Source organism: Phaseolus vulgaris, chromosome 7, assembly GCF_051622355.1.
Source record: "Phaseolus vulgaris cultivar YP4 chromosome 7, ASM5162235v1, whole genome shotgun sequence".
NCBI lineage: Eukaryota > Viridiplantae > Streptophyta > Magnoliopsida > Fabales > Fabaceae > Phaseolus > Phaseolus vulgaris.
The window spans coordinates 53,284,382-53,300,157 of record NC_143504.1 but is presented as its reverse complement, the minus strand read 5'-3'; the positions used below and the strand labels follow the sequence as shown (position 1 = coordinate 53,300,157).

Here is a 15,776-nt window from a genome sequence, read left to right as displayed (position 1 = left end):
TGTGCACTCCCCAACTGAGAATCAAAACCCGAACGTTAAGAGAAGAGGACGAAGGAAGGAAAGTGTGACAAAAGGGAAGGAATCAATCATACAAACCCAACACAAGCCAATCATACGGATTCGTTATAGATTGACCGAACACATGCATCCCCATCCATAATCAACTCATGAGGTAACCATGTTAAGACTCTTTGGGATAATTTCCTCGAGTTTGAGGGCAAGTGTACGTCTAAGTTTCGAATGGTCGCAAAACGTTCGATACCCATTACCAATCGAACGACATAGAGGTAAATGTATTAATTAAAGCGCATATTAACATTAATTAAACTGTAGGAAAACTAGGTAATTCAAATGTTAATTACGACACATGCCTTGATCTAGGCCAAACACTAAATAAGTCATCAGATACTATAAATAGGCACAACAACAAAGGTAAATATATGTCATTATTACAACATTAATTGCATCTAAATACGGAATACTCACTTGAGCTTCCGATAACCTTTTGCAGGTACGACCGAGAATTGAAACTCGAACATTATGAGAGGATGAGGAAGGAAGAAAAGTGCTACTAAAAGGAAGAAATCAATCGTATACACCCAACACAAATCAATTATACGAATTCGTTACAAGTTGATTGAACACATGCATCCCCATCCATAACCAACTCATGAGGTAACCATGTTAAGACTCTTTAGGATAATTCCCTTAAGCATGAAGGGGTAAGTGTACTACTAACGACCAAATAGTCCCAGGAGGTAGCTGATGACTTTTTACAGCAAGTGTACCGTGTTGTCAAAAATAATTATTTGTTCATAAGGATAGATATCGATCCTACAAAGAACAATTGACTATTTAAGTACAATATTCACTGAAAAAAAAACAAAATAATAAAAAGTTAGTTTCTAAATTGTTATAATGGTAAGAGTTAAAAAAAAAATTAAAGATTAATTGTTTCAATTGGAAAAATAGAGATTATGTTTCATAGGTCTCAGTCTTAGTTTGATTTTTTTTCCCTCTAAAATATCAAATTTTCATTTTATCCCAACAATTAATTGATTTTAATGAATTCTCTTTTTAAAGACCTTTTAAAATTATTTTGTCCCTTCTCTGTAATTTGTTTCTTCTTTTATTAAAAATATTAAGTGTGAGTAAATCTCGTGCTTATCTCTTACTGAAACAATATTTATTTGAGCATTGATAAATGTTTCAGGCATTCCTCACATTTACGTCAAAATTTTACTCATTAAGAATGTATTTTCTAACATTAATACATTATCTATTATTAATTAGTTTAATTAATATGAAAATATTTGATAAACTACCTTAATTAGTTTATATTAAGAATTTTTAAATTTTAAATTATAAGTTTCTTCATCTACCTTCTAGTGTATGCAATTTTTTCTACTACTATCTTATATATTTTAAAATATATTTTCTTATCTGAGTATTAACTATTTATTTTAATTATTGCACTATTTTTAGTATTTTTTAGATTACATTTTTTATGCAATTTAAATTAAAAAATTAAATTACATTTTAATTTAACATTACAAATTAAGTAATGTTGATGTAAAAAATTACTAATGCCCTAATAATATTGATATAATAAAAAATAATAGTTTATTATTTATAAAGAAAATAAGTTAAATTACATACATATATATATATATATCATTATTTAATATAATTGATAGGAAAACAATTTTACATTAATTATTAATTCATGACCAGTAAACTCCTTTTTAGTGTGAATATAGGGTAAATATTAATTTGTATTTACTTTTTCAATTATACATATTCTTATGTGTTTTTTTTTGCCCTAATTTCGAAACTAATAAAAATAAATTCACTACAAAAAATAGGGTGTTTATTTTGGGAACATTAACTCTTTTTATGTTTGAAATGAAAATCGTATTATAATTTAATTAAAGACACATCCTATATGTAATCATTCACGGGCATGCAACAAAATATATAGATTTATTTAAGTTATCTTTTTAATTACTCCACTTAAATAATAGAGAGAGGGAAAGGTAAGAGTTGAAAAGTGTTGGGAAGTGTGAGGAAAATAGCTGTTTCTTTCCCTGACAGTCACGTTGGAGCCAGCTATGACGCGTTGTCATTAAGCCCTAAAAAAAAATAAAAAATTCCAATTAATTATTCCTATGCCAGTGCACCCTAGCACGTTTTCCACCCACCCTATCCCATCATTTTTTCTATAAAACCTAACTCTCACCTATCTTCAAACCTTCTTCGGATAAACCTTTTCACCTTCCCCAGATTCTTCTACCTACCCCAAATCTTGCCTTCGTTGCATCTCTTTTTTCAATCCCCAATTTCCCTTCTCTTCTTTCTGTCTTCATAAACCCTATCCTTTCTTCGATCTAGCTCTTCTGTTTCACCTTGTTCCAAATCAAATGTTTACGGAATTTCTATGACCCTGGCGAATCCCATGCGTCGAATCCGTCTTCAGCACTCCTTCTCCGTCGTCTTCCTCTACTGGTTCTACGTTTTCTCATGAACTCCCTCTCAATCCCCTAGCCTTTTCATTTCCCCCTTTTTTTTTCTCAGATTTCTAACAATTAATTAGATCTACAAAACCCTAATTTCCATAAACTTGGCAAAACCACCAAATTCGAATACAATGGCTTCGATTCAACGTCCTGCGAGTTCAGGATCGTCGGAGGGAGGAGATCCAGCGGTGAACGAAAGGAAGAGGAAGCGGATGGAGTCGAACCGCGAATCGGCCCGGAGATCGCGCATGCGAAAGCAGAAGCAGCTGGAAACCCTAACCGAGGAAGCGAGCCGATTGCAAAGCGAAAACGCGGCTCTGGCTCAGAGCATAAAGGCGAAGAAGGAAGCGTACGTTGAGATGGAAGCTGGCAACGACATCATCAGAGCTCAGACAATGGAACTCGCCGATCGCTTGCGCTTTCTAAATTCAATTCTTGAGATCGCCGAAGCGGCCGGCGATCTCTCCGTCGAGATCCCCCAGATTCCGGACCATCTCTTCAATCCCTGGCAGATCCCCCACCCTATGATGGCGTCGCCGGACATGTTCCTCCATGGAATTCAAGGACTGTTCGCTTCATAATTTAATTAGGTTTTGGTGTGGGCAAATAAATTAAGGAAATGGTTGTGTTTGAATGATAGTGTGTGTTGGTGTGGGTTTTAATTTTTATGTGTTATATTATAGGTTGTTTTATATTATAGGATCGTTCGTTTTGCGTTCGCAGTTCCGTTTAATGCGAAATGCATCTGCTCTGTCGTGCAGTCTCTCCCTTTTGTATTATTATCATTGTTGTGTTTGAAATTAAAAACTGGATTATGTGTTCTATTTTTGACAAAGTATTCGCCATGGATTGTAGTTGTCCCAAATTCGTTAAGCATTGTGGCCCTCACTGGTTTTTATTGCCCTAGGGACTTTTTATTTTAGTTTATAAATTTGTTCTTATTAAATTAACAAAACTATAAATTAATTAATAATTTTTAAGAATATAATCTGATTAGAATGTATTTAAAATTTAATTATTTGAATGTTTTTACTGTGTCAATTATCGGAGATCGACATCTACAATAACTCTGTTTATTTTTATAATCATGTTTAAGTTTATTTTTAACTGTTTGTTTAAAGAAAATTTTATTTTATCAAACATTAAAATTGCAAAATTAACATTTGTTTTCCTTTCCTCGTGATTAACAACTGTATTGTCCCCTGTATATTAATAGTACAAAATGGTCTTCTAATTTTCCCTTATTAAATAGTACATAGTCAATTGAATATAGATTTTGAGATATAAAACATAAAACGTGTTTAATTGTTTTGGAAGAGATTGATAAACTGACAACCCATGAAAAACATATTCGTTTGATTTCAAATATTTTACATAAACTCCCAATAACATAGCTCAAAAAGTAATTGAACGAACTTCAACTCCTCTTTCTTATTTCTAACCTGCTCAGTAATAAATAATTAATATCGTTAAATATCATGAAATAAAAAGAGAAATTATAAAAATAAATGAGCCTCTTCTTGAAAAATTGTTACTATGAAATTATTTACTCTTAACTTAATTAGTTCATACTGTAGGTATGATTTCTTTTAGAATGTTGTTATATTTTATTTAGATTGTAAATAAATTAGTTAAGTCAAGATGAATAAACTTTATGTTGCTAATTTGATATAGTGTTCCTCTTTTAAAAAATGTTTAAATTTAAAATATGAAGTTGAGTTAACCAAATTTTGTCCATCAAATTTAAACATACATTTAAAAAAATCAACTGATTATTTTCATTCCTAATTTAAAAGTAGTCGACTTTAAGTCTTACAAAAAAAATCCCAAAATAATAATTTTAAGTGTTAATGTAGGATAATTATCATATTTTGTTTTAATCAATTGTTTGTGTATATGCATCACTGTTTACAATTAATTTTAATTCGATTTTTTATTAAATAATCTTAAGACCTAAATATTAAAATTAAAGGCAGTTTGATTTTATTTGATTTTATTTGATTTAAATTTAATATAAAATGTGGTCAAATTAAACTAAATGTTCTATTTGAATGTTGTTGTGATTTTTTAAATTATAAAACTATTAAATATTTTTCTAAACAATTATAAAACAGTTTTCTTAAATTGATAAATATTAAAAAGAGAGACATTGTTATCTTTAATCTTTTGTTTGATTTCATTTAAAAAAGTTTTTTTCTTATTTTTTCTTAATTACTGAACTTATTTGATGTTTATCAAATTCATTTAAATCTTCGAAATATTTTTCTTTTGTATCACATTTTTCTTTCTCACCACTTACACATAACAATTTGTTTTTCAAAAATCAAATATCTATTAAAGAATGCCTCAATCTTTAGGGAGAAATTGAGTATCTAGTCAAATTTTTTTAAAGGATATCTATGTAATATCAGAGCTTTTTTTTTTTTCCTTAAAAAGGTTCCTGATACGAAGTGATGTTTTTCTCATAAAAAAAGCTACTTCTTGAAATATGGATTTCTTCTTATTGAGTAAAAAAAAGTAGAAAAAATAGTTTTAGAAAAATAGTTTTTTATTATTGAAATAAATTCATGTTAATTTTTTATGAGTGAGGTGACAACTTAGGAATTAGCAAATCCAATTTTGGAGGGAGTCCTTATATTTTGACCACTCTATACTTAAAAAGAATAAATAATTTTTTATTAAATCGTAAATCTCATCTATAAAGATAGAATAGTTTTAAAGTTGTATTATCATAGTTATAAATTAGTATATTTTTACGTATTAACCATCCTATATTTAAAAAAAAAAATCTTTGATTAAAATTAAAACCTCACATGAAAAGGTAAAGTAATTTAAAAAAATTAAAACCTTATTATCTAATTAAGTAAAGTAATTTTGAAGTTACATTACACCACATCACAATCTTACACTGAGGTCAAATTAATATTTTCTTTTTTTGAAATCTGTGATGGTTTCTTTCTCCCCGTATTAAAAGCAGTGGAATATTCTTGATTCCTTGCTTTACATTGACTGTTAAGGTATCTTTTTGACTTGATTCCGATTATTCCTTTCAAAATGTTTGCGTTGTAATACCCTCGAAGCTTCGCGCGTGATTTACCAAGTAACGTGAAATCTATTTCAAATGTCTGCTTTAGATTAAAATAATGTCACCAACCACTTCGTATTTTCACTTTCAATCTTCGTTTCTCTCGCTGCGGCTGGTTAACAAATTATATAATTAAATATTTAATTCAACAAAAAAATGACAATGATTGGGAATAATTTTGTGGATGGACTAAAGTATACTGCGTTTATTTGTTGTAATTAAATAGTGAAATATTAATTATTAAATACAATGTTGAAATGAATTTAACGAATGATTTAAAAAAAGGATGGACCGGTTCATATAGTGGTACCAAAAGCAAATTTTTTTAACAAGTGGAAAATGGGCTTAACGATTGTTTTGGGATTGATTAATAAAGAATAATGTTTGACTATCTTATAATATAAGAAAAAGAAAAGGTTAAATAAATCTATTGAATACTAGGTTCAAGCCAATATCAGAATTCTCTTTTCTAAGTTAAAATATTTGACATTGCATGCCTTATTTATATTTTGTTATTTCTTGCAATATTATTAACAAAATTGTTTATTTTGTTAATTTAACGTTGTTTTAAAATAAAAACTCGAATAAGGATTTGTTAACCGTTCATATTCATTATGTAATTAATATTTAATGGTGAATAAAAATTGTTTATAGTGAGAAAGAAATTCAGATGTTATATTCTTGTAATAGATCTTATACTTTATGTAATGTCCATTAATACATAATCATACAATCTTAATTCTAATCCTAAGTAAAAATAAAAAAACTATTTAGGTTATACACACTATCATAACATAAGTTTAAGATCTTAATTTTATAATATCTTAATTTTATAAGACATTTCCATTAAAGTATATGCTGACATGACATCTTAAATAATAAGAAAAACAATAAAGTAATAATTTGAGAGTGGAGCTTATAAAAGTCTTATATTGGAATAAAAGTTGTAAGAAAGTTTTAAAGTAATATAATACACTCATCTCATATGCGTAAATTACGAATTTCATACAATTATTCATACAATAGACATAACATAATTAAGTTGGTAAAATGTTTATGAAGTGATCTTTAATATTGTCGATCCACACTACCAAGTCTCCTACGAATTGATTTACTTAATTCACTCATCTTCAATTTATAATGAATACATAACACCTGTGAAACAACTATTATAACTCACATATAAATAGTTTAAAGGATAATCCAATCATATCACATCACTCCATGTAGTTGCTCAAGACCAAGGAATACACAAATCTTGATTACACAATTAATTACAAAATTAATACAATTTGTAAATAATAGGTATTATCATTTCAATTCAAAATATTTAATAAGTAAATTAAATGAAAATTTGAACGATGTAGTAGAAGCTTAATAATGTCATGACCCCGTGCCCATTCTACATAAATGCAGGCTTTGTAATTCGACATCAAGAAAGGAAGTATATGATTCTGAAGCCTTGACACAAGAAGAAAAAGAAATGGTCGGCTAAATAATTTAAGAATGACCCACTCACTTTAATTAGGAGAAGGTGCTCACTGCTTTCCTCTTCTACACGAAGGCCTAATTGTTTACCTAAAATAAAGTAATTCAACTTGTGGCGTGGAGCCAAAAGTTTGAGCAATGAAATCACTACTTTGATGTTTCAATATAAAAGGGTGGAAAATTTTATAGTAATTTAATTACTAAACAAATCTTCATTCATAAATTCATATTTTTTAAAATTAGAATTCAATTTTTTTTGAAAAACATCATTTATGGATAATCATAAATTTAAATAATCTTACTCAAATATTATATAAAAAATACAAAATACATAACATTGACATCTTACAATTTATGGTTCTCACGTGCATTATAATAATGTAAAAAACCATTACTTCAATACATGAGATAATATGAGTAAGTTCTTCAATCTTCTTATTTCTTTATTTTGACTTTTTCTAATTTCTTGTTTGCCACACTCTCTTAATGATCAATGTTAAACATCCTACCTTTGTTGTGGTGACATAATTCTTTCTCTCTATTCTTATATCAACTCTTCAAATAGACTAATTTTTAAAAAGAGATAACTTTTCACACCAATCAATAAACCTTTTTTATTTTTTAAATTATATTTAAATTCATAATTATATTTCAATCATATTATTTAATTTAATTTACTTAATTTTCAGAGGCAAAGAACTTGACTGCGGACCATTGCAAAAAATCGACAGGGTTAACAACGAAACAACTACCCTTTACTCAATTTTTTCTCTCAAGTTTTCTCCTCTCACTATTTGTTCTTTCCTCTTTATTTTTGATTTTTTTATTACAAAACATATTCTATATTCGATGTGAGTAAACCCTCGTATTTTTAATAATATAAACAAATTTGAAATTCCAGCTATTGATGTGGGAACGTGTACATGTATGCTTCTCCATTACTTGAATGGGAGAGGTAACTAGAGAACCTAAAAGCATGCAACCATGTGCATGTTAGAGATTTGGAGGTGTAAAACTTGCACCTAATTAAGCATCCACCACAACACAAGCAAGGGAGAACCACTGCTTTGAATTATGCTTATAATTTATAAATAAGAATTAATTAATACATGTTTATCGATGTCTTAATTATCATAAGTGCGACACTCGTCGGTTTCCGGGTTTTCCTTGCAGTAGTTCTCCAGCGGGTCAGACTGCTGCTGCTTCTCTCTGGCGTGGCTTGCTGCCGCGCTCAGCTCCTCCACCTCATCCCACGCTGCCGCGCATTCCGCGTCAGCGCCGCCTCCCGAGCAGGTCTCCTCCGCGCTCTTTATGCTCTCTTCCACCTTCTCCGATAACTTTTCCGGCGTTGCGTGAATGGGCCGGACCTTCCCCACCCCAACCAAACCGGGCCACTTTTGTATGGGCCTGAAGAGCGGGAACCTAATTGGCTGGGCCTTTAGCGGTGTGTCTGATCCCTTGGCATTAGCAAATACTCTGGTTGGGCTTGAAAGACTGACACCACCTGCTATTGCTGCCATTGTTTTGTTCCTCTTTTCTTAGCTGAATGGAAGTGTTGCAGTGAAGAGGTTTTGTGTTACGAGGGGATGTATAGCGAGATAATTGGCTATAGATATATATAACCAATGCTGCTTAATATGTGTACGCATATTACTTATCTTCTCACAACCACTTGTTCCTTTCCACGTCCAACACTTACCCTCTTTTTGTTTTTAGCCCAACAGATATTTTCATTTCGTCAAAAAAAAAAAAAAAAAACACACATTGCTAATTAATTTCTTAGTTTTTTGGAACCTTTGTTGTGTTTGGTTTGGTCTCTTGTTAAGGAGGTTCTAGAATTTTGGACTAAAATCTTGATATTTTGGTGCTCCTTAAAGGATTTATGCTTGGACGAGAAAAAATCATTGACCCTCTCGTGTTGTAGCCAACCAATGTTGTGATAGTTGCCGTAAAATATTACAAACAAAATAGTTAGAAAACGTAGGCTACCTATTTATCTAATCTATTGCGTGTTTGTTCGAAACTCGTAAACTCTTTTTTGGGATACGTTTACAGCATTAATACCAACCATAATTCTCTGATGTGTTATGATGCATGCTGCTGATGATCTCTGTGATTGTTTTTTCAGCCAGAAAGAAATAAATATCTCGCAAGTTACTTTCACTTGAAAAAAGCATACACGAAACTTTTATCTATCAAAACAGAGTAATTCAATGTAAAGGAATCAATTTAACCTTTCATATCAAGATAAAGGTATAAAGATAAAAAATGCAAAATAAAAAATAAAAAAAATACACTCTTTGAATATATATTTAAACTATTTAAATTAAAAGTTAAGCTTTATTTCTTCAACTCTATGGAAAATAAAATAATGACTCAACTGAAATGTATAAATTACACGTGTCATTTGTCTTTGTGTAAAAAAAAATCGTCACACATAACCCTTCTACACGCCACCCCTAGTTTTTTTTTTAGTATATCTAAGTTTTGAATTTACAGATAATCATCAAATTCTTATAAATTTTATTAAATATTATTGTTAATAATTTTATATTTTTCCATCTAGTCGTTAAATTGTAGGTTTATATCATTATAAATATTTATGTTAAAGTCACACAATAACTAATTAATTAAAATATTAATGTTTGGCATATTTTGAAAAGTATATATTACGTTCATTTTTATGTATATAAATAATTTTATATTACCACAATGGTTTATGAATATGATTTATAAAAAGCGAACTATTAATATGATAGTGGGTTTTGAAAAAGAAAGCATCTAATAAAAAATATCAAATGTAATATTTGATAAAATGTTTTATTAATTGTAATTATCATATTTCTATTTTATATTTAATTGTATTTTAAAATTAAAAAACATGGAAGCACATACATTTTAACATTATAACACAATAAATTATTCACACATTTTTAATATCACAATATATGACATGCCGTCTATTATTTGTTTATGCCATTATTATTATTAATTTTTACTTTCTTAAAAAGTGTAAAAGTTAAAATTACCTTTTTTCAATAAATAATTATAATAATTTTTTATTTATTTATTTTACATTTAATTATATTTTAAACTTATAAAAAATATAATTTACTATGTTAACCTCACCTATTACTATATTTCCATTTTTTCTATAACATCAAATGTAAAAAAATAGTTAAATTACTCTAGGAATATAAGTTAATTTGTTACATTACTTAATTAAATAAAGTATACAATATTTCATACAATTTTGAAATTATTTAAAATGTATTATAAATTCAACGAATATACTACAACATTAAAAATACATAAATATTCTTTATTACACACACGCGTAAACTTAAATTATGTAGTATTTACTATACATAATCATCAACACAATATCATGAAATTCAATAGTTTCCTCTAATTTTTTTATTTTATAAAAATATTAAATGTGTAATTTAAGTTGTTTAATAGTAAAACAAAATCACTTAAAATTATGAAAAATCAAATTGTCATTCATACACTAAAATTTGTTTTTATTTTAAAAAAAAATATGTAAAGAAAAGAAAAAAGTTGCAAAAGCTTAGAGAAGAGAAAAAAATTGCAAGTATATAAAAGATGATTGTAGCGGGATTATGAATGAAGCTTGTATATGACCAAGCCCCATGGTTAACCGTTTATACCTGAAGTAGATGTTATACTCGTTTAAGATGAGTAATGACAAAGTTGTTAATAAATAACTAGATGAATTTAATATTTAAATTGATGATGAAAATCAAATATTGTTGTTACTATGTGCTTTGTCAAAGACGCATGATTGTTTGAAGGAGACTTTGCTGAATGGGAGAGAAAGTCTATCTTTTGAGAAGGTTCAGGCGGCTTTGAACTCGAAAGAGTAGAATGAGAGGTTTGATGTGAAGAAGTCAAATTATACATATGTCCTAGTAACAAAAGGAAGATCGTCTAATCGTGAAAATGGAGGAAAGACTAAATGTCAATCTAAGTCAAAGACTCGTGGTAGGAAGGTAGTGAATTCTCTTAGATGTTATCATTGTAGGAAGAAAGGTCACACAACAAAATATTGTCATTTGAAGCATATGTTTGGAAATACAAATAAACCTTTTGGATCTGGTAAGCGGTATGAAAGATCATCTACTTCTGGTGAAATAGTTGTGGTGAAAGACATTCATGAATCATCAAAGGTCCTCGTGGTGTTGAGTAGTGTTGATGATTGTGAATGGATTTTAGACTCTAACTACTCGTTCATATGACACTAAAACGTCTATGGTTTTAACAATTTTCATAACATGAAGGTGGGTATATTTTCCTTGGTGATAACAAGTTATGTAAGATAAGTGAAATTGGAACAATGAAGTTTTGTCCTCATGGTGGAACCGAAAGGATGCTTGAAAAAGTTAGGTATATAATTAACTTGAAAAAAATATAATATCCATTGGAAAACTTGAGAAGAAAGGATATATTTTTAAAGGTGAAGAGGGGATTGTGAAGATACTTTCGAGGTCCATGGTGGTGATGAAGGATGTGAGAAAGAATGGCATGTATGTCTTGAATGGTGCTGTAATTTTTGGGTCAACGTCTATCACTGAAAGTACCATTTATTCCAAAATTGAGTTATGTCACATAAGGTTAGGTCATATAAGTGAAAATGGACTTGTGGAACTAAACAAATAAGGCTTGTTTGGAAGTGATAGAATTGACTACTTGAAATTATGTGAACACTGCATCCGATAAATAGATGTCCTTCAACAACTCTGGAAATGAAGACTCCAAAATAAGACTAGTCAAGTAATCCCCCAACCTTGATCGTCTATGAATTTTGGTTGTATTGTGTATACTCATATTAGGAAAGGTAAGCTAGATGTTCAAGATATTACATGCATGACACTTGCATCTATTTTAAGTTTTTAGCAACCAATATATTTATTATATTTTTGTTGTATATTGGTGATATTTTGATAGCAAGCCAAATTAAATATGATGTGAGAAAGGTTAAATATGAACTAATAACGAGTTTGAGATGAAGGACTTGAAAGTTGTCAGAAAGTTAGAGGATTGAGATCACTAGACAAACTTGAAACTTGTTTCCACACTACTTGTTTCCCACTATAAGTTGAATGATGAATTGTCTCCTAAAAAATGGTCGAGGAACAATGCTATATAGATGGTACTTCATATGCAAATTTGGTTGGTTCCCTGATGTATACAATAGTCTGCACACGCCTTGACATAACTTATGTTGTGAGTGTTGTACGCAAATTTGTATCTAACTCTGGAAGAGCACATTAACAAGCTCTTGAGTGGATCATTCAGTACTTGAAGGGGTTACTTGGAAGAGTCTTGGTTTATGGTAAAGCTAGACAATCAGTTGAAGAAGTTCCCATAGAAGGGTATGTTGACTCAGATTTTGCTGGATACATGGACACAAGGAAATCTCTATGTGTTTAATGCACATCAGTTGGAAGACTAGTCTCCAGAAGATAGTGCCTTTGTCAACCACTGAAGCAAAGGTTATTGCCATGACAAAAGCAATAAAAGAAGTCTTGTGACTTAAGGGTCTAACCGAAAAGCTGAAGATGCAAGAACAAAACACATTGATGTGAAGCTGCACTTTGTGAGAGAAAAGATTGGTCGTGAATTTGTGAAAGTGACGAAAGTCTCAACATGAAGATAACAAGTTCTTTCATTGTTTGAATTTGAATTTAATCAAATTGATGGGTGATTAAGTTTCTAACGGGCTTAGATAAATTAAGTGTTTTATACTATTAAACTAAAGTGGAGATTTATTTTGATAAAATATAATTTAGCCCTTCTATTTAATTATCTTGTGACTGATGGCATCTCATGGTATTTTGAAATTGCACCACTATACATTTGTTTCAGATATACACGTGTTTCAGAAATTATCATAGTGAACACGTAGATAGATTGATTATAATCGAACCACATATATTGTTTGTGATTTTTTTTGTAATCTATTGTACCCTGTTTAACATTCTCAGTTTCTGATCCAGTGAAAATTATGTTTGTACTCTACCCACGATAAAAAAAATACAACCAAGGAAAAAAAAAAGGCGTAGTATATGAAAATAAACGGTTCTCAAATAATAGAAATAATACACGAATACGTATATACTACACATCTAACATGCATTATTTACTTTCTTTTTATCACACCACCACACTTCTCATACTCACTTGTAATCTAATCAAGGGAAATCAAGGTTACCATATTAAGATTCATATTGTGAATTATCACGCAAATTTTCATCATATAGTAAGATCCAAAAACAATGAAAAAAAGGACTTAAAATAACAAATATAGATTGTTGTTCAATTAAAAACTTTTAAAACTATAAATTAAGAAAAGTGTTATACAAAAAATTTATTAGTCATATATGAGTTTGTGTTTTCAAAGAATGAAAATAAACAATTAAATATCTTACTTAGAACAGCTAATGCTATCAGCCAATTACTTCCATTTTTACGCAAACAACAAAACCCTGAAGCTATAAAATTAGCTAAAACCAATTCTATCTTCTCAATTTATTAAGTAAAAATATTTTTCTTCTCCATACTTTGCACGGGTAGGGAGACTAGTATATTAAATAGGGTAGCCTAATGTACGAGGCTCTAACCAAGTGTGATTTGGAGAGGGTAAATATACGGTCTTACAGCTGCTAAGGGAGAGGTTGTTTCCAAGATATAAACCCACAACCTCCAAGTCAAAAGGCAACAACCTTACTATTGCACTAACACTCACCCCTCGAAAACATATATTATACACAAATTTACAGTTTTTAAGTCTAGAACTGGAATAGTCCACATTTGGGAGGGATTTTATATCCTGGATGCACTGATGCCTATTTACATAGTCCAGATGGTAACTATGATTTTGAAATTCAGGGATGATGGAAAGGAAAGCAGATAAAACACTGACCGTTACCCTTACACCAATTTTCTATGTCGAGCCCAAGTGCAATTGCAATAAGCACAAACCCAACCGAATAACATATACTAACATAAAAGATTACATCCAGCAACTTCCAAATATGCATTGAGTTCTTAAAACATGTAACAAAAAATATGCAGAGAAAAAATAAAACAGAAAACAAAAACATCTACAGCTGTGCAACAAGAAGAGAATAATCCAAAAATTAGAGCATAACCGTATGAAATTTTACAAGCCGACATAGTACTCAATCGGTGCAAGAAACTTATTCTTTTCAATCTCATCAGTATGTTGGCTCATTTACACTCAAAGAGCCAAATTGAATATAGCAGAGGTAAAAGCCTATAAATGGAGCATAGACAACAAAGCAAGAACATTTTTACTGTTCCTCCAACACAACACCGATCTCACCCTTTTCAAGTAAATCGTAGAAGGTCCTGACTTTCCTCTGCTCATTCCAGTGGTGCATCTTCCACACACTACCAGCAGCTAAGCCGAGTACTGTTCCAATTATTATCTCCTTTACCACACTTGGACCTTTCAAGGTAGCATGGGCAATCCTACCACCGGCCATTTAAGTGTTTGTCTTTAAGCTTGTCAATTCTACAAATTACAAAACATCGATTTGTAAATATTTAAACATATTAAATTGGAGACAGTTCAAAAGAGGCCAATTAAACTTTAACAATTTGATGGCCTGATTTAATTCAAGAGAATGAAGGAAAAACAACGCGAGGGATGTAAAACAGATGTGACACCGAAACCCAAAACATTTCACTGACTAGTTGAAACTTTCTCTTTAATCACAAAAGAAGGGAAACACAGGAGCCATTGCCCCTCATATGTCCCCATGATAGTTTCGCAAACTAATAAAACTGGGGCTGAAAATTTTTAAGGAATTAATCCTAAATTTTCGATCAAGTTTATCAGGATGTACCAAACTTTAGACAACCAAACAAATCATGAATGCTGACAGTTGCATTCCCAATTAAAATAAACAACCCTAAAAAATGAATGCATAGACCATTAGAACATCAAGGTTATAGCTACGCAATGAATACATCAATCATTAGAATCCAAGGTCGATCCTTGGCAGAATGTTTAGCCAGACTTTTATTAGTTCCCAACAGAGCAAAATTAGTCCGAGATAAAGTCTTCAAAACACTGGAGGTTCAAGTCTATGGACCAAAAAAAAGGCAACCATTATTTAAACCTAATTCATTTTGTTCATGTCCAGCAGTATAGCTTCATCTGGTCAACTAACCTTTAACACGAAACCCCCACTGCCCAAAACATAAATAAAAAGCTAGCATATAAATTACAAATTATTTCCCAATAAAACAATAAAAAAACTATTTCTACAACGTTGAATTTCATCAGATTTGATCATGATGAACATCGATAGTTTAACCCAATGCAAGATTTCAACGTTTAACAACAATAATTTTAATCTGAACCCATTTATCCACTTTTCCCCCAAATTTTTATCGTAAATAAAAAATGGTCAGCAGAGTGGACAAGAATTTTGTCGGAGCAAATCACAGTGAATGGAGAAAATTATTACCGATAGAAAGACGAAGAGTCAAAAAGCTGTAGTGCGTGAAGAGGTAGGGTTTGAAGATCTACAATAATATTCAATGGCGGAGAAAGGAGAGAGAACTCACCAGAGAGATACGCAGGCGAAGACGGTCGTCGAGATAGTGCGGGTAAAAGCACACCCAAGTCCATT

At 30.4% G+C, this 15,776-nt stretch overlaps 3 protein-coding genes across 4 annotated transcripts; 1 reads left to right on the top strand and 2 right to left on the bottom strand.

Moving 5' to 3' along the window:
* Nucleotides 1–2,229: 2,229 nt before the first annotated feature.
* Nucleotides 2,230–3,351, top strand: LOC137829414 (bZIP transcription factor 53). The gene has a single exon (XM_068636215.2). It carries the CDS (start codon nucleotides 2,648–2,650, stop codon nucleotides 3,095–3,097), a length of 450 nt encoding a protein of 149 aa, XP_068492316.1. The 5' UTR covers nucleotides 2,230–2,647; the 3' UTR covers nucleotides 3,098–3,351.
* A 4,590-nt stretch (nucleotides 3,352–7,941) lies between these two features.
* LOC137829413 (calvin cycle protein CP12-2, chloroplastic) lies at nucleotides 7,942–8,837 on the bottom strand. The gene has a single exon (XM_068636214.2). It carries the CDS (start codon nucleotides 8,607–8,609, stop codon nucleotides 8,214–8,216), a length of 396 nt encoding a protein of 131 aa, XP_068492315.2. The 5' UTR covers nucleotides 8,610–8,837; the 3' UTR covers nucleotides 7,942–8,213.
* Nucleotides 8,838–14,241: 5,404 nt separating this feature from the next.
* LOC137830206 (cytochrome c oxidase subunit 5C-2) lies at nucleotides 14,242–15,776 on the bottom strand. Of its 2 annotated transcripts, none has more exons than XM_068637398.2 (2): nucleotides 15,712–15,776; nucleotides 14,242–14,650 (listed from the first exon to the last, which is right to left on the bottom strand). In XM_068637398.2, the coding sequence occupies exon 2, from the start codon at nucleotides 14,619–14,621 to the stop codon at nucleotides 14,427–14,429; it is 195 nt and encodes a 64-aa protein (XP_068493499.1). In that variant the 5' UTR covers nucleotides 14,622–14,650; nucleotides 15,712–15,776; the 3' UTR covers nucleotides 14,242–14,426. The 2 variants fall into 2 exon arrangements, with proteins under 2 accessions (XP_068493499.1, XP_090161358.1); XM_090305232.1 differs by having other exon boundaries at nucleotides 15,612–15,735.

What these genes read in the sequence shown, in the direction of transcription:
- LOC137829414 (XM_068636215.2), top strand. Translation starts at nt 2,648, where the DNA reads ATGGCTTCGATTCAACGTCCTGCGAGTTCAGGATCGTCGGAGGGAGGA.
- LOC137829413 (XM_068636214.2), bottom strand. Translation starts at nt 8,609, where the DNA reads ATGGCAGCAATAGCAGGTGGTGTCAGTCTTTCAAGCCCAACCAGAGTA.
- LOC137830206 (XM_068637398.2), bottom strand. Translation starts at nt 14,621, where the DNA reads ATGGCCGGTGGTAGGATTGCCCATGCTACCTTGAAAGGTCCAAGTGTG.